The sequence below is a fragment of the Pelodiscus sinensis genome, chromosome 7, assembly GCF_049634645.1.
Source record: "Pelodiscus sinensis isolate JC-2024 chromosome 7, ASM4963464v1, whole genome shotgun sequence".
Classification (NCBI taxonomy): Eukaryota; Metazoa; Chordata; order Testudines; family Trionychidae; genus Pelodiscus; species Pelodiscus sinensis.
The window spans coordinates 40,647,912-40,669,678 of NC_134717.1; the positions used below are offsets into that span (position 1 = coordinate 40,647,912).

A 21,767-nucleotide genomic window follows, 5' to 3' on the forward strand; every position below is an offset into this window, starting at 1 on the left:
ATAGGATTGTCCCATTGGTGTAGTTAATCCACCTCCCTGAGAGGTAGTAGCTAGGTCAATGTGAGAATTCTTCTGTTGACTTAGTGCTAGCTATATTGGGGGCTGGGTTACCTGTGGATTTTTTCACTCCCCTGAGTGAAGTGGTTATATCAACCTAATTTCATAGTGTATACCAGAGCTGTGTAAGACCAATGGTCCAGCTAACCCAGAACCCTTATTCTGACAGTGGCCAGTACCAGCGCTTCAGGGAGAATTTTCAGAGCAGGGCAATTTGGAGAAATCTGTCTTCCCTCCTGGCTTCTGGCTGTCACAGGTTCAGAATTGCCTTGAGTGTGGGTTTACATTCCTAATCATTTTTGGCTAATAGCTGCTAGTAGTTAATGTAAGCTATCGAGGCATTAATTACTGCTGTTGATGGACCTATCTTCCATAAAATGATGCAGCTCTTTTTAAACTCAGTTATACTTCTGGCTGTCACAATATCCCATGACAATGAGTACCACAGATCAAGTGTACATTATGCAAAAACAATTTCCTCTTGTTTGTATTCAATCTGATGCTTGTTAATTTAATTATGTGACCTGCCTCACTCTTGCACCCCCCAGTTTTTGTATTATGGGAAAGGTTGACTCACACTTCTTTATTCACTTTTTCCACACCATTAATGATTTTATAAAGTTCTTATTTATACCTCCCCTAAAAGTCTCTTTTCTAAAGTGAACAGCCCTAATCTTTTTCTTGATCCTTTTGTTGCCTTCTGTGAATCTTTTCCAGTTCCATTATATTCTTTTTGAGATAGGGTGACCAGAACTGGACACAGTAGTCAAGGTACAGGTGCACCCCAGCTTTATATACTGGAATTATAATACCAGCTTTATTTTCTATCCCTTTCCTAATAGTTCTTAACATACTTTTTGACCACAGCAGCACATTGAACTGAAGTTTTTATAGAGCTATCTACAATGGCCCCAATGTCACTTTCTTGAGAGGAGACAGCTAGTAGCTGGGATTATTTCAGTGTGCATTTGTGACGGGGTGTACAAATCCCACACTAAAGAACAAGGGATGAAAGAGCACCTCTGGGCCCAGGTTACTCCAGCAAGCCACACCTGCAAAGAATACACAAACTGGAGCTTAAAAGGGGAAGCAGAGCAGTGCAGTGCCCCTGAACTGTCCACTCCCTATTCCAGATCAATAATGAATGTGGTGACCAGCATATATCTCAGTACTGATCCCTGGGAGAATTGTTTATCCCCACCCTATTATGAAAACTGTCCATTAATTCTTCCTCTGTTTCCTAGGTTTTAACCAATTACTGATAATTGAAAGAACTTTTGTGTTATATCATGATTACTTAGTTTCCTAAGGGACCTTTGGTGAGGGATCTTATCAAAGACTGTCTAAAAATCCAAATATACTATATTGACTGGATCACCCTTGTGCACGTATGTTGACTGCCTCAAATAATTCTAATAAATTGGTGAGACATGAGTTCACTTTTCAAAAGCCATAGTGACTCTTCCCCAACAAATTATGTACATCTATATCTGATAACTCTGTTCTTTACTATAATTTCTATCAGTTTGTCCAGTGCTAAAGTTAAGCTCACCAATAAGGATTGCCTCTGGACCCCTTTATAAAAATCAGTGTAAAAGTAAAGGCAGCCTGAGGATGTTCAGGGAGCATTCTGTCCTATTTCATAGCACAGATTCCTCAACTATGGTGTTCTGGTCCCACTGCACAGGCCATTGCACCCCATCTCCTCCCATTCTGAGTGGTTTGCTCTCTAGAGATAGCACTTTTCACAGTGACTGCTATTGTGCTTAGCCCTTGCAGGTCTGTGGTGGAAGAAAGGTCTTTGCACAATCCTGCAAGGGTCAATTAAAATCTTAACACCTGATTACATTATACTTTTAAAAAATTGCATGTAGTCATTAGTGGCTAAATACAGAAGGTATGGTTCTCTACTGGCCATTATTTTACACCAATGTAACTCCATTAACTTAATGGGAGTCACTCTTCATGAGCACAGTAAGAACGGGGAGGAGAAGCGGTACATTTTTCAGTGTCAAAGGTAATCACCTTTTCAATTATTCCCAAATATTAACCAAATCTTCTTTTGTGCCAACATAAGACCAAATCTTATGAGCTTCTTAATAAAAAGCTTGTCAAGGTCATTATACAGCTTATTAAATCTACAGTATTATTTGCAAAATAAATGTAATATAGGGCATGTTTAGTATTTGAATTGTTAAATTAGAGATAATAATCAGAACTGTGAGCAGTGTTATCAGAGTAATTAGACTGACTGATGATAACATCAGGTACAATAAGTAAAACGGACTTTGGAGGAGCAATAGTAATGCATGCTAACTCTAAAATCACAACCTTAATATGTGGTTCTACCTCAATTAGTTCTTGGAAATTACATGAACCCTCAACATCCCACCAATCACAGGTCCCCTCTCTCCTCCTGCTCTCCATCCCCAATGAGCTGAATAAGTTTCTTAAAAAGGGTCACATACCTCAAGAAGAGAGATTAGAAAGGCTTGTGGTCTAATGATTATCACCCCTCCAATAATCCAGCGGGTGATGGAAAAGAAAAGAAATAATTTTCATTGGGGAGCCTTCCCATTTGGACAAGAATCCCCCTACTTAGCTTCCTGCAGGATGAATAAAATAATCCCTCAGCCTCCGGACCACATTATGACTTTCGTGGGCCCTAGGCACTTTTGCCTTTGTGGGCCCCTTCCTCCATAAAAAAAAATATTAAAAATTATTTTTGATATAATTTTAAATACTTCAGCATTTTATGTTTTTTCTGTTTTAGACAAAATTTAAAAAATTTTCGTGGGCCCTAAAAGTTTCATTTTTTTCTGCTGCGAGAAAAAAATTAAAACATTTTCTTCGACCCTAAAAGTTCATTTTTTTCTTCTGGTTTTAAAAGAAATTAAAACATTTTTGTGGGCCCCTAAAAGTATCATGGGCCCTAGGCACTGTGCCTAATGGATAAGTCGGCCCTGCTCAGCCCATATACTCACAAGTATGGTCTAATAAACAGCACAGAATGAAGAACCTCAATTTTCTTTGCTCCCATCCTTTTGGATCTCACAAAAAACAAGAGCCATACATTTGTAGTAATTTCCACTCCCTTGTGTAGCTCTTAGAATGAGAGAGAGAATACAACCAGAAAATGCAGAAGATCTGATTGGAGTAAGAAAGCAAATTTGTATGAATTACTTTCTCCCTTTCAGAAACCAGGTGAATTTTAGATCGGATCCCTTTTAATGAAACACATCAGTGTGCTGCTGGCTCATGTTATTTTTTAGGATGTGGGTGCTCCAAAAGAATATGTAACATGCATTTATACTATTGGGAGTTATAGATACATATTGAGAAAACACATAGGTCCCAAAAATCTGAAATGAAATATTGGTGAAATAAGAATGTCCACAGAAAGATGTATACTGGTTTTATTAAATGGGTTTAAAAATCACATCTGTAGTTTTTATAGGTACTTGTGTAGACAAGGCCCAATTCACACTCATGCTTTACATGACTCTCTAGGCAGTCAAAAATAGCTGAAGTAAAGAATAGCATATTCTGGCCATGCAGCCTGCTGATAGACTCTACAATTGGAGCATGCAACATAAAAAACTATTCCACAAGACCCTGAAGAAGCTCTACCTCAACAGAGGAAGCAACTTATTAAAAAAAAGGGTGTACCTTATCTTGAAAGCCATCTTACGTTGTTGGAGATAAGCACATTTTAGTTAGTTACATATGCAAATATTTGCAGGTTAAGAGTCTTATTAAGAAAAAATATGTTGCTTATTACTTTTCCTGATGGGGTGAAGCAGGAAGTTATTACACAACACATTTTTTGTTTTGCTTTTGAAAAATGTGTAACCACTCTGTTGGGGTCACTGGGCATGATCCTAGGTAACTCGGGGGAGTGGAAGATCACAAGGATCGATGAAGCGCCTCCGCTCTGGGCCCAAGCACCCTAAAAGCAACCCTCTTCCCCCCCCTTCCGCCCCTTTCACTCCCCCCCCCCCAGGCATAACTTTTCTCTAGCTCGCTAACAGCTGGGAACGGCAGCAAGACCTTGAAGTTGCCTAGTTACTATCAGTGGTATAGAAGAAGAATTCAGATGTGTTTCTGTAGAGGGGAGGAGGGAGGAGGAACATGTCCCAGTGTGGGAACCTTGCTACAGTTCACTATATTCCTGCAAGTAAACAACTTGGGTATATAAGGAGGGAAAACTGCTTACGTTGGTGTGCTTGATCTGAGGTCTAGTCTCCTGGCACCTATTTGAGCGTTCAAATAAACTTTTTTTGCTTCTCCACACCGGTGTGTTCATTGGAGCGCGCACACCGGGCAACGAACCCAGCTGTTGCCTTCCTCGGGCACTGTGTTCCGGCAACAACTCCATACCAACAGGAGCTCTCTAGTCAACATAGTAAAACCACCTAAGTAAGAGAGTATCTCTCATCAACATAGCACTGTGCACATGAGCACTTATGTCTATGGAAACTTACTCTGCTCAGATATTTGGTTTTTTCATTACCCTTGAGCAACATAAGTTTTGGTAGTGCAGACATAACGTAACTCAATATGGAATCAATTTAAATTAAACTAAATGACTCAATCTGAAACCAGTAATAGCTGTGACTTAACTACATTTGTTTACAAAGTGATGTAAATTAAACTGCTCTAACTTCCTTTTAAAGGCAAGTCCTTAGGTTTGGTCTATTCTATAGTGTTAGGTTGATGCAAGGCACCTTACATCATAGGGTTACCCTACGTAAGTTTCTGCACAAAAATGTTGCTCTCGCTGGCATAACGGCCTTGCTATGCTGAATTAATAACTCCATCTCGGTAAGAGGCATAGAGTCAATATTGATGTAGTTAAGAGTGGCTACACTAACTGTTACTGGCTTTCAGATGCCATGACAGTACAATCAATACAATAGCTCCTGGCGAAGACATGCACAGCCAATACAAGGATTGACATGTAGACAAGTACAAGTGATATACTTACTGCAGTGGCTGTATGCAGACATCATGTTGACTTACTTCTGTAGTGTAAACATATCTCCTGACACTCTCTTTGGTTGTTCTTACTCCAGGGATGCACCAGAACTGGAAGAGTCCCAGAACACAAAGAGAACCCCACAACTCCCTCCCTAGACTGAGTGCAGGGAGACAGAACTGGAGCCAGGCTTAAGGGAGATGGTCAATGCCAGCCATTGAAAGAGGGTAGAATCCTTCATCCCCAGGGTTGGAGGGCAGATAGCTACTTCTATGGCCAGTTTGACTGTGGTTGGGGATGCACTTAGTTCCTGCCAGCACTACAGGGCAACAGACCCTTATACTGTACAGCTGGTCTCCTACAGCTGCTGTCACACCACCATTGTGCACATGAGCTAGGGCAGTGCGCCACCCTCCCCGTGCACCCGGGCTAGGGAAGATGAGGCTGTGCACCCTTTGCCCTCCCCATGGTGGAGGTCTGGGCATAAGGGGCAGAGCTGGGGGCTTGTCTCCGCCAGCCCTACCTTCACCCACAGCCCACGGTGCTAAGGTTGCCAATTTTGATGGGATTCAGTCCTGGAGGCTTCATCAGTCCTGACAGCATCTCTAATGAGAGATTCATGTTAATACCTGGAGGCACCAGGCCAATCCTGGAGGGAGGGTTGAACCCCTAGCTCCGCCCTGCGCCTACACGCGAGTTAGCAGAGCGCTGGGGGCCGCGAAGGGCAGCGCACTCTGCCTCCAGGGGGCGCTGGCCGGCAGCAGGGAGGCTCTGTGCGCGCCGGACCCCGGTCTTCGCGCCGCAGCGTTGCAGGCCGGGCCCTGTTTTTGGCCGCTCCGCGCCTTGGCGTTGCTGTTGCCATGGTCACGCTGCGGCGGGCAGGCCTGGCTCCAGCGCTCTGTTTCGAGCCGGAGGGAGCCGGTCGCCCCGCCAGCGCGCTCGGCCTGCGACATGAACAGGTAGCGGAGCTGCGGCTCCTTCCCCGGAACGTTTCCGTGAGTGGGAAGCGCGGCTCCTGCTTCTAAACGCCCTGCCTTTGTCTCCAGGTGCGGTGTGCTCTGGGGCTCGGGGACCGCCAGGGCAACAACCCCGAAGGTAAGAGATTTCCCACCTCCTTCGCCCGCTGCAGCCCCCTCCCAGGTAAGAGATTCTTCCCTCCCACACACCTCTCCCGCCAGGTAAGAGGACCGGGGAGTTTGGTGCCTAATCTCCTTAAATGCGTTTGAAAACCCACTAGGCACCCAAGTACCTTAACAAATATCTAGCCCTAAACTCGGTCTCTCTGACTCAGTTTATTCTTCTGTAAACAGGTCTAAAATAATTGCCTAACATCAGTCATAGGAGTGATTTATGGCTTCATTAGGATCAAATTCTGCCTTCTAATGCGCACCCTATGGGAATTAGTAATTGCAGTCTTCATCAAGAATAGAATTTATCTGCTATTTTGATCGTCCTGGGTTTTCTTTTCTGCTTAAAGTCTCCCCACAACTGAAATGTAGTCTTGGTAATAGACCGATAATATATGGTAATTTTTAACATAAGTGGTCAAATTTCATCTGCTTTTGTGGCATGGATTGAAACTGCCTGTTCACTTCTATTTTCAAACCTTGTTAAATTCTCCCCACCCCTTTTTGTAGGATTGTCAAGGTTCTGTACACTCTTGATGCAAATATCCTTAATATTGCATGCATATATCAATTAGGATCTCAGGAATGCATCATGCAAAGTTGTAAATCCTGCACATAGTTCATAAACATCTCTGGTGAAAGCCTCTTGACATCAAGACATTTTTGTTTCATTGTCTTATTAGATCTTTTTTTGTTGTTAGTATCAGGCATTCTAGCATCACAATTCATGCTGTTGAGAGTTAAGATTCCATTATAAAACCCTATTTTTAGTAATTAGGGGAGAAAGGTATTGGGCTACTGCTACCAGTATTCAAAAATACTACCAGGTAAGTAATTGGATAGCTGATGTTTTGAGATTTTGTAATTGGGGATTTTTCCTTAGTGTGTATTAGGAAATGGCTCTTCTGCTTCTTGTCGTTATTCTGAGCTGTATGTCACAGGAATATATTTGTATATATTTAATGCCAATCTCTTTAATAAATACAGTAGTTCTCTTTCCGAGTCAGAAAAAAAGCTGTAGACATCTATGCTTGGAGTGCAATCAGACAATTTGTAGCATATCAAAAGTTAATATTGTATAACAGACTGATTGCTTTTAAAATAACATTTTAATTTTGAAGAATTATCCAGTTGGATTAAAACTGAGATGCATCTAACAAATTTGTTTGCTATCCCCATTTTAAAAAAATGTTAATGATAACTTCTTAATTTTTTTTCTGTACATTTTATCAGGTCTCTGGAATGCTGGAAGTGATTGGACCAGAAGGTATTTGTTATAAGTTATCAATTTTTAAAAGAAAAGGGTTGTATTTCCCACATTTGAATTAAAATCTGTAGTTATTTGCTTATGATTTTGTAAGTAAGCATATTTTTCCACACCACCGTGTTTTGCAAGCTTATACTTTTTTCGGGTTTTTTTATTAAATGTTTCTCATATTTGCAGTTTCTTTCAATGTGGCCACATTCACACTTTTTCAAAGCTAATACCAGCAATGTGGACATACCAACTATTTCCCTCTGAATTATGTAGTTCATATCTCTGCTTTCCTGGAAATTGCACAGATAAGGAATAAGAATCTGCTAACAAGCTTAGAGACCTATTCTGGAAAAATATATGTGAATTCACCATCCTGCTCCCAAGTTCCAAATTAAAAATTAGAGGAAATCCTTTCAACAGCTCTCTTCATGGTAAAAACACAAATTCAGATAATGAATTTGAATATGATCCATAGGTGTACTTATGCAGTTAAATCCTATGTTCAGGTACCACTGTTATCCATAAAACTCCTGCTCAACTGCCTTCTAACCTTGTAGGTGCCTCATTTCATTCAGCATTTAAGCTTTTATCTCTAGGTGTGTGTGCTGCAGCCTCAGGAGGCAGCTGGGCGCCTGTTTCCTCCCTGAGTCAGGCTTCAATGCAAATGCATTAGGCACCGTAGGCACCTATCTCCTGCCTAAGTCCCAGAGCAACTCACAAACCTGAGGAAGTGGGTCTGGCCCACGAAAGCTCATCACCTAATAAACCATCTTGTTAGTCTTTAAAGTGCTGCATAGTCCTGTCTTTTGTTTCAGGAAAGAGAGACATTTAGCTGCTTAAGTCAGTGGTTTTCAAACTACAGGTCACGACCCAGTTCTGGGTCATGGAGTGTCAGGCACTGGGTCTCATTGCTGCAGGTGATCAGGTGACCAGTGGGGGTGCTGAGGCAGGCTATCTGCCTACCCTGGCAGCACAGATGGCACTGTGCCCCAGAAGCGGCTGGCAGCAGGCCCGACTCCTAGATGGACAGGGGGAGTGAGTGCACAGGGCTCCGCACACTGTCACTGCCTCTGCCTCTGCCTCAAACACTAACTCTGCACTCCCATTGGCTGGGAACCTTTTGCACTCTGCTTCTGGGGCTCTGCCTGGTCTGCGGTAACAGGAGAGGCAGAAAGCCTACCTTAGCACCCCTGCTGTACCACTGACTGGGAGCCACTCAAAGTAAGCCTCTCCTGCCTCAGACCTGACCTCCCACCCACCCTCCCCCCAAGCCAGAGCTTCCTCCTACATCCCAAAGCTCTCATCCTGAGACCCACCCTGGAGCCCATTCTCTAGTCAAATTATGTTGGGTCCCGGGCATCAATAATTTTCTTCAACTGAATCGTGAGGAAGAAAGTTTGAAAACCACTGGCCTAAGTTGCATGGGGGAAATGGAAGCCTTATCTCAGAGGCTGCTTATGGATCTGGCTCTTCAGGCAGGTTCATGCAAAACAGCCAGTAGTAGTGGTCAGAGCAGGATGATTTAGAATCATAGGACTAGAAGGGACCTCAAGAGGTCATCTAGTCCAGTTCCATGCACTCATGGCAGGACTAAGTGTTATCTAGACCATCCCTGACAGTTGTATGTCTAACCTGCTCTTAAAAATCTCCAGTGATGTAGATTCCACATGCTCCCTAGTCAGTTTATTCCAATGCTTAACCACCCTGACAGTTGAGAAGTTTTTCCTAATGTCAGCCTAAACCTCCCTTGCTGCAATTTAAGCCCATTGATTTTTTTTCCTATCCTCAGAGGTTAAGAACAGTTTTTCTCCCTGCTCCTTGTAACAACCTTTTGTGTATTTGAAAGCTGTTAAGTCCCCTCTCAGTCTTCTCTTTTCCAGCCTAAACAAACCCATTATTTTCAGTCATCCGTCATCGCTCATGATTTCTAGGCCTTGAATCATTTGTGTTGCTCTTTTCTAGACTATGTCCACATCTTTCCTGAATTGTGGTGCTCAGAACTGGACACACTACTCCAGCTGAGGCTTAATCAGTGTGGAGTAGAGTAGAAAAATTAATTTCATGTCTTGCTAACTATACAAAACTCCTCCTAATGTATCCCAGAATGATGTTTGCCTCTTTTGCAACCATGTCACACTGTTGACTCATATTTAGTTTGTGGTCCACTATGTCATCCAACTCCCTTCCTGCAGTTCTTCTTCCTAGGCAGTCATTTATCATGTGTGCAACTGATTGTTCCTTCTTAATTGGACTACTTTTCATTTGTCCTTATTGAACTTCATCTTACTTACTTTAGACCATTTCTCCAGTTTGTCCAGATCATTTTGAATTTCGATCATAGCAGAAGTACTTGCAACCCTTCCCAGCTTGCTATCGTCTTCAAACTTTATAGTGTACTCTATGCCATTATCTAAAATATTGAACAGAACTAGACCCAGAACTTCAGGTCTCCACTAGTTATGCCCTTCCAGCATGACTGTGAAACATTGTTAACTACTCTCTGGGAACAGTTACCCAGCCAGTTATGCATCTACATTATAGTAGCTCCATTTAGGTTGTATTTCTCTAAGTTGTTTGAGAATGTTATGCAAAACAATATCAAAACTCACGGGCTACGTCTACACTGGCCCCTTCTCCGGAAGAGGATGCTAATTTAGAACTTTGGAATAGGGAAATCTGCGGGGGATTTAAATATCCCCCGTGGGATTTAAATAAACATGGCCGCCGCTTTTTTTCCGGCTTGGGGAAAAGCCGGAAAAAAGCATCTAGACTGGTGTGATCCTCCGGAATAAAGCCCTTTTCTGGAGGATCTCTTATTCCTACTTGCAAGGGAAAGGGCTTTATTCCAGAGGATCACGCCAGTCTAGACGCTTTTTTCCGGCTTTTCCCCAAGCCGGAAAAAAGTGGCGGCCATGTTTATTTAAATCCCGCAGGGGATATTTAAATCCCCCGCGGATTTCCCTATTCCAAAGTTCTAAATTAGCATGCCTCTTCCGGAGAAGGGGCCAGTGTAGACGTAGCCAAGATGTACCATATCTACAGCTGCCTTCCATCAAAAAATGGCCTGTTACCCTGCCAAAGAAAATGGTCAGGTTGGCTTGACATTATTTTTTCTTGACAGATCGATGCTGACTGTTATTTTTCACCTTATTATCTTCTAGATGCTTGCAAATTGTTTATTTATTTGCTCCATTATATTTCCTTTTTATAGACAGGCACTATATTTGCCCTTTTCCAGTCTGCTGAAATCTTTCCCATCTTCTATGACTTTTCAAAGATAATAGCTAGAGATTCAGTTATCTCTTCAGTCAGGTCCTCAAGTATTCCAGGATGTATTTCATCAGGCCCTGGTGAGCTGAAGGCATCTAACTTGTATTTTTTAACTTGTTCTTGTCCTACTTTGGCTTTTGATCCTACCTAATTTTCACTGACATTCACAATTACCACCAACCTTCCTGGTAAAAACCGAAACAAAGAAATAATAAAGTGTTAACTTCTCATATAAGCTTTAACCTAGAACAGTGATTCTCAGAGTGTGGTCTACAGACCACTAGTGGTCCGCAGGCTTGGCACTCCCTCTTCCCTGTAGTGGGAAGCCTGCACTTGTGCTCCAGCCTCATTTCCCTCCTCCCCCTGTGAGGTTGGAGTGCCAGTGCTGTGGGGTGTGTGGGAGGAGCCCTAAGCCTTATAGGCTGGATCCTGCTCATGGGGAGGAGGAAGCAGCTCCGTGTGCTGCCACTACCTCTCTCCCTGACTGGGGAAATGGCAGCACAGGAATCTGCTTGCCTGGAACTTTATGCACCCAAATGGTTTTACAGCAACATTATTCAGAAGGAAAAATAATGATCATTATGCACTCACAGAAATTCAGATTACCTGATACCAATGGTTCTCAACATGCTGCCTGTGGGCCACTTGCAACCCAATCAACACATAGCTACAGTGCATGTGATGTACGTAAGGCCATATTGGTAGTATTAGACATGGCCCACATAACACAAGCAACCCACTATAGTTAATATTTTAAGAACCACTGCCATATACTGTGTACTTAGACTGTTTTATTACTGCAGAAGGGAAAGTTGATCAAACCATGGAATTTATCTCTGACTCTTTAAAATTTCTGTGTGAGTTATTAACTTCCACTTGAATAGCCTGTGATATAGGCAATATGGACCTTGATTTAATGACCTCATCAAACATGTAATATCTTTAAACAGTATGTCACCTCCTAATACTGTGTTGCATTTTCAGCACTGGTTATAAGCCTTATTATGGTCCTAGATGAGTTCTACCCACAGAATCATAATAAGACTATGAAAATTGTACATTTATTTTTTTTAATTACAGGCAGTCCCCGGGTTACGTACAAGATAGGGACTGTAGGTTTGTTCTTAAGTTGAATCTGTATGTAAGTCGGAACTGGCGTCAGCCGCTGCTAAAACTGATCAGTTTCAACCGCGACTGAATCTGGATGCCAGTTCTGACTTACATACAGATTCAACTTAAGAAACCCAGGCGTCCCCAAGTCAGCTGCTGCTGAAACTGATCAGTGGCTGATTCCAGGAAGCCTGGGGCAGAGCACCTCTGCCTCGGGCTTTCTGTAGTCAGCCACTGGTCAGTTTCAGCAGTGGCTGACTTGAGGACGCCTGGGGCAGAGCAGCTGGGGTGCTGCCGGGTTGGTCTGGAGCGGCGCTGCGGGACCAACCCGGCAGCCCCCAGCTGCTCTACTCCAGGGGTAGGCAAGAAAAGCCTGGTCTGCTGGGGGGGGGGGCACTAGCTGCACCCCCCCCCAGCAGACCAGGGAGACGGGGGTGGCGGGACCGCCCAAGTCCTCCACGGCTTTGCTCCGCGTCTCCCAGGTCAGCAGACCAGGGAGACGGAGCAAAGCCGCAGAGCACGCAGGCAGCGGGACAGTCCAGTCGCGCCGCGGCTGTCCCACTGCTGGCATGCTCCGAGGCTTTGCTCCCCGTCTCCCTGGTCTGCAGGGAGACGGGGAGCAAAGCCCTGGAGCACGCCCGCAGCAGGACAGCCCGGGCGCGCTTGAGCTGTCCCCCTGCGGGCGTGCTCCGCGGCTTTGCTCCCCGTCTCCCTGGTCTGCTGGTCGAGAGACGGGGAGCAAAGCCTCGGAGCACGCCCGCAGGGGGACAGCTCAAGCGCGCCTGGGCTGTCCCACTGCGGGCGTGCTCCAAGGCTTTGCTTCCCGTCTCCCTGCAGACCAGGGAGACGGGGAGCAGCTTTTCTCGCCCCGGAGGACGGGGGCGGCAGACCGCAGCGCATCTGGGTGTCCCGCCGCTCCCATCCTCCGGGGCGAGAAAAGCCCCGTTCGTAACTGTGGATCCGACATAAGTCAGATCCGCGTAACTCGGGGACTGCCTGTATATTTTACAATTGTTAGACATGAAAAAGGAAATGCAAAAAGAGAATATTCTAGAGTTAACTTCTGACATCACTTACATTAAGTCTGTTCTATGTAACATTTACAAATCTTCCTTATACAGGCTGCCCCCAACTTGCAACGCGATCGGCTCCAGGGATAGCGTTGCAAGTCAGGGGTGTCGTAACTTGAACCCGCATTTATGACAGGTGTTGTAAGCTGTTGTAAATGCGGGGCCGAGGATGTAAGTTGGGGGATTTCAGCCCCTTCCGCACTTACGGAAAAGGTTGTAAGTGCAGGGGGTCGTAAATCATGCTATCGTAAAGCAGGGGCCTCCTATATAAAGGCAAAGAAGACCAATATTACAGAAATATTTTTAATGGCATTTTATCAGAGATTTTTGAACACCCAGTAATGTCAAGAAAAGCATTCATATCTAAAATGAAAAGTGCTAGTATAATTTACAAACTGACATCTTAGCCATCTGTTAATACTCAGTTTTTTGAAATTTTCAGTGCATTACAGTTTGTCTGGTTTAACTAATAATTATCAAGTACAATCTACATTGGTAAACGTATAGAAACTCTGACAGTCCAACATTAATGTTAACTTTTGAGAATGAACTAATTGTGAATAAAAAATTACAGTTAGAAAACAGTTTTTTTTCTGTGTTGTGCTTAATAGGTCATGTGCATGTTTCTGTTTAGATGGGTTTATTCTAAAAGCCTGCTTGACATTGTCAAGGTAAGAAAAGAAACACAGTCTTGCCCAAAAAATTTCCAAAAAATTTCAGTTGTATAAGACAAGCTGTAAAGGAATGTGGGTTGTGTGAATTTGGAAAGACCTGACGGTGGAGAGAAGAATAAAGGTGATCTGCTGATGGCCTCCCACATACATATTAAGTAACGAATAGATGTGAATTAACAAGTTAGTGACATGAGTTTTCATTGGATCAGTATACAATAATATGCAATCTTGGGGTACGTCTAGACTACAAGCCTCTTTTGAAGGAGAGCATCTAGACAGCAACCAGTAATTTAGAAAAAGAGCCGCTTTTTCGAAAGAGAGCACCCAGGCAGTCTCTTTCGAAAAAGCACTGTTTGTGTTCAAAAACATCTTTTTTCAAAAGAGCACTTTTCAAAAAAGGCATTATTCTTCATAAAATGAGGTTTTCCACGGTCGAAAAAACTGTCACATTCTTTTGATTTACTTTTGAAAGAATTCAGCAGCAGTCTAGACGCAGGGGAAGTTTTTTCGGAAAAAGGCCACTTTTTTTGAAAAAACTGTAGTCTAGACATACCTTTGGGGGCCAAAAAGGTTCCTCCTTAAAATTTTAGAAGTTTGTTCCAAATTATGGTATATATAAAATGGATTTTTTTTCTGTGATTTGCAATGATATAAAGTGTTACATTCAGCTGTTAATCATATATTAAAGGTTCTTCTGTTGCATTAAATTGATCAATCACAAGGAGTCATGCCTAATAGATCAAATCAAAATTTTAATATAAAAAGGGCACATTGTGAAAAATAGCATTTATAATAATTGTTGTGAGATGTCTATAAATGTCATATTTTCAAACACTTCCTTCATAAATATATGTTTAAACAGTCACATTCACATCTTGTATTTGGAATATTCTAGATTAGCGCTAGTGATGCTTAACCTTTTTCTCAACCAGAATTATCTTTTCATTTATCTCTTCGTGCTTGTTCCTGGCCCAAAGGAGACTTTTTAAAAACATTTTGAGACCTATAAAGCTCCGTACCTTCTGGTCTACAATAATTCTCTGACCCTTCTGTGCAGCATGTCTCCAAAGGCTGTTCCTGAATCCAAGAGCCATCTTCCCTATTTGGCAGCAATAGAACGCCACACAAGTTTACATAGGAGTAGGGTGTGGTACATATTTGTTCTTGATGGATAGACAGACAAAAGAAACATTATTTGACTCCTCTTATTCCTTTCCTCTCCCTCTACCCCAGTAGTTTAATGAATAGTGTCTCCTAAGTACAATGTAAAGAAGTTTAAAGAAATATTCATAGCATTAATAAAGACAAACAGTATCTTCCCTGCTAGTTCTGGAGTAATTCTTTTGTAGGCCCAGCTGCATGGCTTTAATAGGAATGGAGAAAAAAGATGATTAGATGTACCCAGAATGTCATAGAGGGCAGGGCATGGAAAGCTTATTTTAATGAATCTCTAATGGTGAGAAGGCTGGTATAGATTGGGCATTTAAAAAAAAATCACTCTGTTGGTTAAAATGCCTGTCCCTGTGTACTGGTGCTACACCGTTTTTAAAAAGTCCTAGTTTAGATAAGGGCTATTGAGGAACGTTGGCTCATAATGGAGAAACAAGATTTCCTGAAATTATATTGAAAATACCTGTGCTCTGTCTACACTAAATAGCCTATTTAAAATATTAGTAATACCTATTACAGCTGAAAAAGTTTTATACCTACTAATATTCTTATTCAGCAAGACACTTAAATACATATTTAAGTCTTAGTGAACTCAATAGTAAAAATATACTTAGGAGATTTACAGAATAGGTGATGGACTTAAGCTTGTACTTAAGCACTTTGCTGAATCTGGTTAATGATCTTTTTAGTATGGGTTTGGGTTCTACTGCCAAAGCCAACATCCAGGGTTTGTACAAGTCCTGGAAAAAGGCTGGGTTTTTCTGTTTGTGTTTTTTTTGTTTTTGTTTTTTTGTTTTTGTTAAAGTCAGACCTTAGAATTCAGATTAAGTAATTGTTTGCAGTTGAGTAGGAACTTGGTACCTTCAAGTTTTCTTTTGTTTTATTATGATTTGTTGTGCCATCATATCCACTTGAATAAACAGAAATTTCAGTGTTCAATGAGTATATGTGTTACTACAAATGTCTATATTTTCTACTAGGCAAAACTCTTTAGAAAGGACAGATGCCATAAAGGTAAGACTTAGTTTTCCATAGGATTTACTTCAGCATCAGTTTCTTGGGCAACGGATGTGGTTTGTTTCTTATATCACTGTAATATTGAGAAAAACTAGCTTTTTATTGCCAGAAATTTTCATGTGTGGTAAATAAATTTCAAAGCTCTAATTCTGAATACTGTTGTGGACTTCTGTTGAAGTTACTGAGAATTTGCATAACTGCAAGAATTCCCACAAATGCGGGGTATCTTAAGTAATTACAGAAGGATAGTTGTGTTAGTCTGTAACTTTAAAAACAATTAGTCCTGTGACACTTTTGACTAGACTAGAGACTAACCTTTGATGAAGTGGATTTTACCCATGAAAGCTCATGATCCTATATATGTTAGTCTCTAAGGTGCCACAGGACTACTTGTTGTTTTCATTTTTATTAATATTATTACTCTCGTTTTAGGACCAAAAGTGTAGACAAAATGGCAGATTACAAGTGTTTGGTCCAAAAGGTAAGTGAAGTAATAATAATGATTTAGTAGTGGAATAAATCCTTAATTTTTTAATATTTTTGCTTGTCCTGATTATTTAAAATATCCAGTAAGCAAGTTTTTGAGTTGTTTAGCAGTGCAAATTTTAATTGCAACTTCGAAACATTTTGCAATATCTCATAGTCAAAGTTTAGAATTGTAAATCAGAATTTGTATTAAGTGATTCAGAACTTGAAACAGCTGTTGTTCATTTATTTTTTAGAAGAAGTGGTTATTGAACCAATTCAAACAGTGCCATGGTAAGATGATCTCTTTCATTTTGCAGCTGATCTATTACATGCCTTTTTAAGCAATTAGAGTTAGATAATGAAATCATTTGTCACCTAATTAATTTTGAAAGACTGGAAATGCATGGATTAGTGCTTTAACCTTTGGTTCAGTTGGCACTATTGTTATTTAGATGGCTGCATTTAAAATAAAATGTAAATGTTGTGAAAGTACACTTTTTAAAATTAAGGCCTTTAAATTGTATGTTACTGAATGGTTTTTTCAATTAGATTTTTTTACTGTTGTAGAATACACTTTTTTTTTGAAACCATGGAAACATTTTCTGGTGTGCATAATCTTTTGGTTTGAAATGATAGGATTAATGTATACGTTAAAATTAAAAATACTGGATTTTAAAAAAAAATACTGGATTTAAAAAAGCAATGGAAGATTTATCTCAGGAATGGATCCTGGATCCTTAAAGTCTGCAGGAGTTTTGCCAGTAGTATTAATGAGTGCAAGTTCAGGTACTGAGTGATCTTAGCTGCTTTGATAATATCAATCAGTGTATTTAAGATTTTTATGAGGATAAGTGAAAACTGCACACTTTTCCAAAATAAGTAAAGTTACCACAGCCTGTAGACTGCTCCCATAAAAGTCCATGGGAACCTTCAATTGACTTCAGTGGAACAAGAACATGCATCATGACAAGATCCCTTCTTCTGTGAGCAATCAAAAGGCAGATGTGGCTATACTGTAAAAGGTGGAAGGTCACCCTTTTTAGATGTGACCTAAATTTGGATTGTACACATGAAAGAGTCTACATGAAAAAATGTGAATATACTTGTTAAAGTCTGTCTGAATATTTGGCCCTGGTGATTACCCAAGATTGCTCCAAAATATCTTTCCTTGCTTTATGTCATGTCTGTAAAACTCTATTTGGGTTGCAAGATTTGTATCTCCTTTACACAAGTGCAAACTTTGGAGTAACTCCAAAGATTAAATGGATCAAATGTTGAAAGAGAGCTCTTTTTCCTGGCTATATCCCTTTCCATAAATGTTTTGTTCATGCAAACTGCATTTGCACATGTAATCTAGTAGATCCATATTTCTCAAAGTGTTCTGTGGGACTGCACCGCTTTATTTACCTAAAAGGTAAATAAAGTATCCGTGGAGCCTTGCAGCTCCCATTGGGTCTGGTTTGCTGTTTCCAGCCAAGGAGAGACACAGGGCTCTGTGGCTACAGGTCCTTCAGGTAGACAAAGCATCATGGGCCTGCTAAGAGTTTTCCCAAAGTGGTCCCATAGGACACTTTGAAAAACACTGTGGTCAGTAGTAGGTAACTGGACTTTTAACCTCTCTGTTTTTACACCCATGTAATTACTTGGACATTGTAAAATACATATAAATGAGTTAATTTTTGCATGGATATGGAAAAGCTTGTAAATGCAATTTTTAAGCCACTTTTAAAAACTTGGCCATAAAATTCTCACCAAGTGTACTGCTCTTGATGTTACACTTGGTGAGAATTTTATGGTCAAGTTTTACCACATGGTGCTATAAAATTGCTCTAGTTCCTAGATTTTTTTTTTCATAGCTGGAATTGGAATAAATTCCTTTTGTGATTTCTTTTCCCTTTAGCAGTCATTTTGTAAAGTATAACTGCAGTTTGTTATGTTATGAATGTTAAATATATCATTAAATCAATCTAAAAAGTAGGAATATGCATCTCTAGTAAAAGAATAATTTTATATAGGAATGAGGATTATTTATTTTTATAGCCCTGAGTTTTATTACAGGCATGTAATTGTTTCAAGGTATTTATTACATGAATAGGTAAACCCTAGTTTATATAATTATGTTGAGACTGATGTCTCCTTATTTTTACTGAAATTTAACAATTCTGTAGAAGTTACTCATACATTTTCAAAAGTCAGTTCACTGCTACTTGCTTCCTGTGCTATCACAAAGGATAATTTTGTTATTTGTGGAGACTTGATGTTATTGACCTACTTTCAGTACCTCAAATTACATGTTGTTTGGGGGATCTGAAAATTCAGTATGCAAAAATTAGAGTTGAAAATTATTTTCTCTGTGATCCCAACTTTATATTTTTGTTCTTTAATACAGAAAGATATATAAAAACTTTGAGAAGTGTATTCAGTTGCTCTCTGAGAATGACAATTAAAGATACAGTGACTGTGAAGTGTAAGCTCAGACCCCAAGGGTGCCAAACCAGGGAGGTTCAACCTGTACAGTCATCTCTGTTGTATATAAAATCTGCAATAAACAAAGTAACTATTCAGGTTACTGACTCGCCTTCAGTGGTGCTGAGTTCAGCACTTAGTTTTTATATCACAATATAAAAGTTAAATTTTTATGAAAGAGAAAAAATAGAATCATCTAGTGAGGACATTGTATAGATCACAGCTTTTGTGTGTGTTTTTATTTTTGATTGGGCAGAGAGGAGATAGTAGTACTAATTTTGAGTAGACACAAACTCACAAGTATTGATGGAAAGAACATAATTATATTGCAGTTACTGGCAGTATTTGATTTGTTTCTTTGTGTGGAAAATGATTTTTAATTTAAATCAAGGCAGCATGGATGCCAACCAGAATCTACAAACAAAATTTATCCCCCAACAAAACAAATTGCATTATGTGCAGCTAAATCAACTTTTGAAAAGTAAGTCTTATTTCTTTGTAGTTCACTATGTGCATTTAAGAAAAATAGGCTATTACAATTTTATTTTGTGCTTTTAAAATGAATAATCTTAACCCTTTGGATTAATGCTTCAATTACTGGTTAGTCAGGAGCACTCTGTCAGAAGAGGATGGATTTATGGTCACTGGGAAGAAGTGCTGGGCTGGAAATCTTGCTAAAATCAGTACCAAATGGCTCTGTGTCCCTCCATCACAAATTAATGATCACTTCCTTAGGCTGTAAGATTTGGGGAAGGGATATACATCAGAAGGATAGGCCAGGATGGAAAATTCTAATATAAACTCTATGTTGGCTTTATGTATAGACAAGACAACATCACTACAAAAGCATGTTGGTGTCATGAGCATTGGCTAGGCAGCTAATATGACTGCAGCCAGTGTGATGAATTGTGTCTAGCAGAAGCAAGAGCAGGCTGATCAAATAGTATTCTGAATTGCCAGAGAATAATCAGAATATAGGCTTTGGGACAGTGTAGTACAAAAAAATGTAAAAACTCTGCACTGGACAAGGAACTGACATGGATTAGAAAGAAAGAAGGAAAGAAAGAAAGAAATCCCAACACAAAAAAATTACCATACCAAATCTGAATCAATCTTAATTTTTTGTTGGCGAACTAAACTGAGCTCCAGGTTGTCCGTAGGTTAATTGTCTTAAAGAAAATGGCTGCAAAGTTCCTGAAAACCTAAGGCAATGGAAGGAACTTCTTGGGGTGAGTGGGAGCTCCTGCTGCTGTAGGGAAACCATAGCACATGGGTAATCAGTGCAGCTGGGGCTGGGGCAGGCAGGCTCCCAGCCCCACCTACAGCCCTGCCCCCTCTGCTGAGGTGCCTCCCCCACCATGGGAAGGGGAGGAGGTGAGGCAGCATGCTGTGCATCTGTCTGTCCCCTGCACCACAGGGTGGGGAAGAGCTCAAACATCCTAGCTTCCCTGGAGCACTGGGTAGGGTGGAGGCCGTGTGGCCCGAGCCTCCCTGGCTTGAAGCAGTGGGGAAGGTGGGCACTGTGAGCAGCAACACTCCGCCCCTACAATGCCTACAGCAGGTTTTCTGGGGGCGGCATGTGGGCAGCACCATGCCTGGCGGTTTGGGAAGGCAAAGTCTTCCTCCACCTACCATACCGGATGCCTATGCCATAGCAGGAGAGAAATGGTAAATACACTTATTTTGCTCCCTTTTGTTAATTTTGATTATGAGAATTCTTAATCTCACTGTCAATTAAGGATTGCATCTCATGTCTAGATTCTAGAAAATACATGTCCTTCAAAAAGTGCTCAGTCATCCAGCAGATAAATCACTTTTCCATAAGAAGCATGACAGGGTTATCATATCTGGCTTATAATTTTTGTGCTGTTGTTATTACATCTGTGTAAAAATTGGCTTAAATTGGATATAGATCTGATTTTAGTTTTTACGTGCTTATTTTATTTTATTTTGTACTGGAAATTGCATCCAATATGTAGATGGGACACTTCTGCAAAAAGTATAAAAAATAAAAAATCATCTAAGATTCAAGAAACTAACTTAAGATCCCCCCACTACATGCAAGAAAATACAGGTAAGATTTTTACTTTCTTCACTGGGTTACAGATAAGTCTCTGATTCAACCAGCCACATCTCAAAAACTGAGGCTATCAAGTGGGTAAGGAGTAGAGATTATAAAGTAGTATTCATTTCTGTGCTGCATGATTGTGGAGACAACCTGATTTTCTTGTAAGGACTGAATGTGATATCTTAGTCATAGGGTTGCCGGGTGTCCGCTATTGATCCAGACAGTCCAGTATTTTCACCTCCTGTCCAGTTAAAAAAAAATCAGAAAATACCAGACACCTAAAATGTCCAGTATTTTCTGATTTTTTGTTTCCTTGCCAGGAGGCGAGAAACCAGACACCTGGCAACTCCTACACACACTCAGCAACCGGGCCCAGCCCCCACTCCCCCTGCACCAGCCCCTGGGCCCCTCCTGGACCCCCCCTTCAACTCCCCCTCCTCCCCACTTACCCGGTTGCGCAGGGGAGCTCTTTTCCCACACAGAGTAAGAAAACAAGATGGCCGCCGGCAAAAAAAACCAAAGGCCTTAAGGGGGCCATGCTGTTTTTTTTTGTGTGTGTGTGTGTGTTTTTTTTTTTTTAACAACTTTGGTCTCACTTTTCTTTTCTTTTTTTCTCAACAGTGTTTTTCTTGGGGGGGGTCTGTATTTTTGGTTAAACCATCTGTCAACCCTACTTAGTCATGTGTGTATCTGGTTTGATGGAAATAATGCTGTGGTTTTGATAAGTGGTTTATCTGTCTGAAGTGCTTGTCTATGACTTCTGCTTCACACTATAGAAATAATCTTTTTTAGTTCTGATATCTCCTGAATTCAGGATATGTGGAGGATAATGTATTATAAAATATAAAAAAGAAAATGTTAGTTGTATCTAAGAAAACTCTAGAGAATATCTACTATGTTCATAGAAGACATTACTCTTAATAGCTTGAAAAGGGGCTAAAATTTCCTGATATGACACAGAGAACAACATATGCCATCATAAAGCATATACAATATAAAAGTCTGACTTCAGAGGTTATGAACTTCTAGAATTG

The 21,767-nt window shown here is 40.8% G+C and overlaps 1 protein-coding gene across 8 annotated transcripts in view; it reads left to right on the top strand.

The window, feature by feature from the left end:
* The first annotated feature begins 5,695 nt into the window (after positions 1 to 5,695).
* Positions 5,696 to 21,767, top strand: part of ERICH2 (glutamate rich 2) — a 52,659-nt gene continuing 36,587 nt past the window's right edge. The window contains exons 1-9 of one of the 8 annotated variants that reach the window (XR_012905207.1): positions 5,696 to 5,994; positions 6,082 to 6,175; positions 7,396 to 7,429; positions 13,482 to 13,541; positions 15,695 to 15,728; positions 16,164 to 16,212; positions 16,454 to 16,490; positions 19,057 to 19,146; positions 20,645 to 20,739. Coding sequence is in view for 7 of the 8 variants with exons in the window: in XM_025182171.2 (XP_025037956.2) it covers positions 5,896 to 5,994; positions 6,082 to 6,175; positions 7,396 to 7,429; positions 13,482 to 13,541; positions 15,695 to 15,728; positions 16,164 to 16,212; positions 16,454 to 16,490; positions 19,057 to 19,146; positions 20,645 to 20,739 (592 nt within the window). In the remaining variant the exon portion in view is untranslated. The remainder of the gene's footprint in view (positions 5,995 to 6,081; positions 6,176 to 7,395; positions 7,430 to 13,481; positions 13,542 to 15,694; positions 15,729 to 16,163; positions 16,213 to 16,453; positions 16,491 to 19,056; positions 19,147 to 20,644; positions 20,740 to 21,767) is intronic. The other 7 variants (XM_075933606.1, XM_025182171.2, XM_025182172.2 and 4 more) reach the window with 7 other exon arrangements.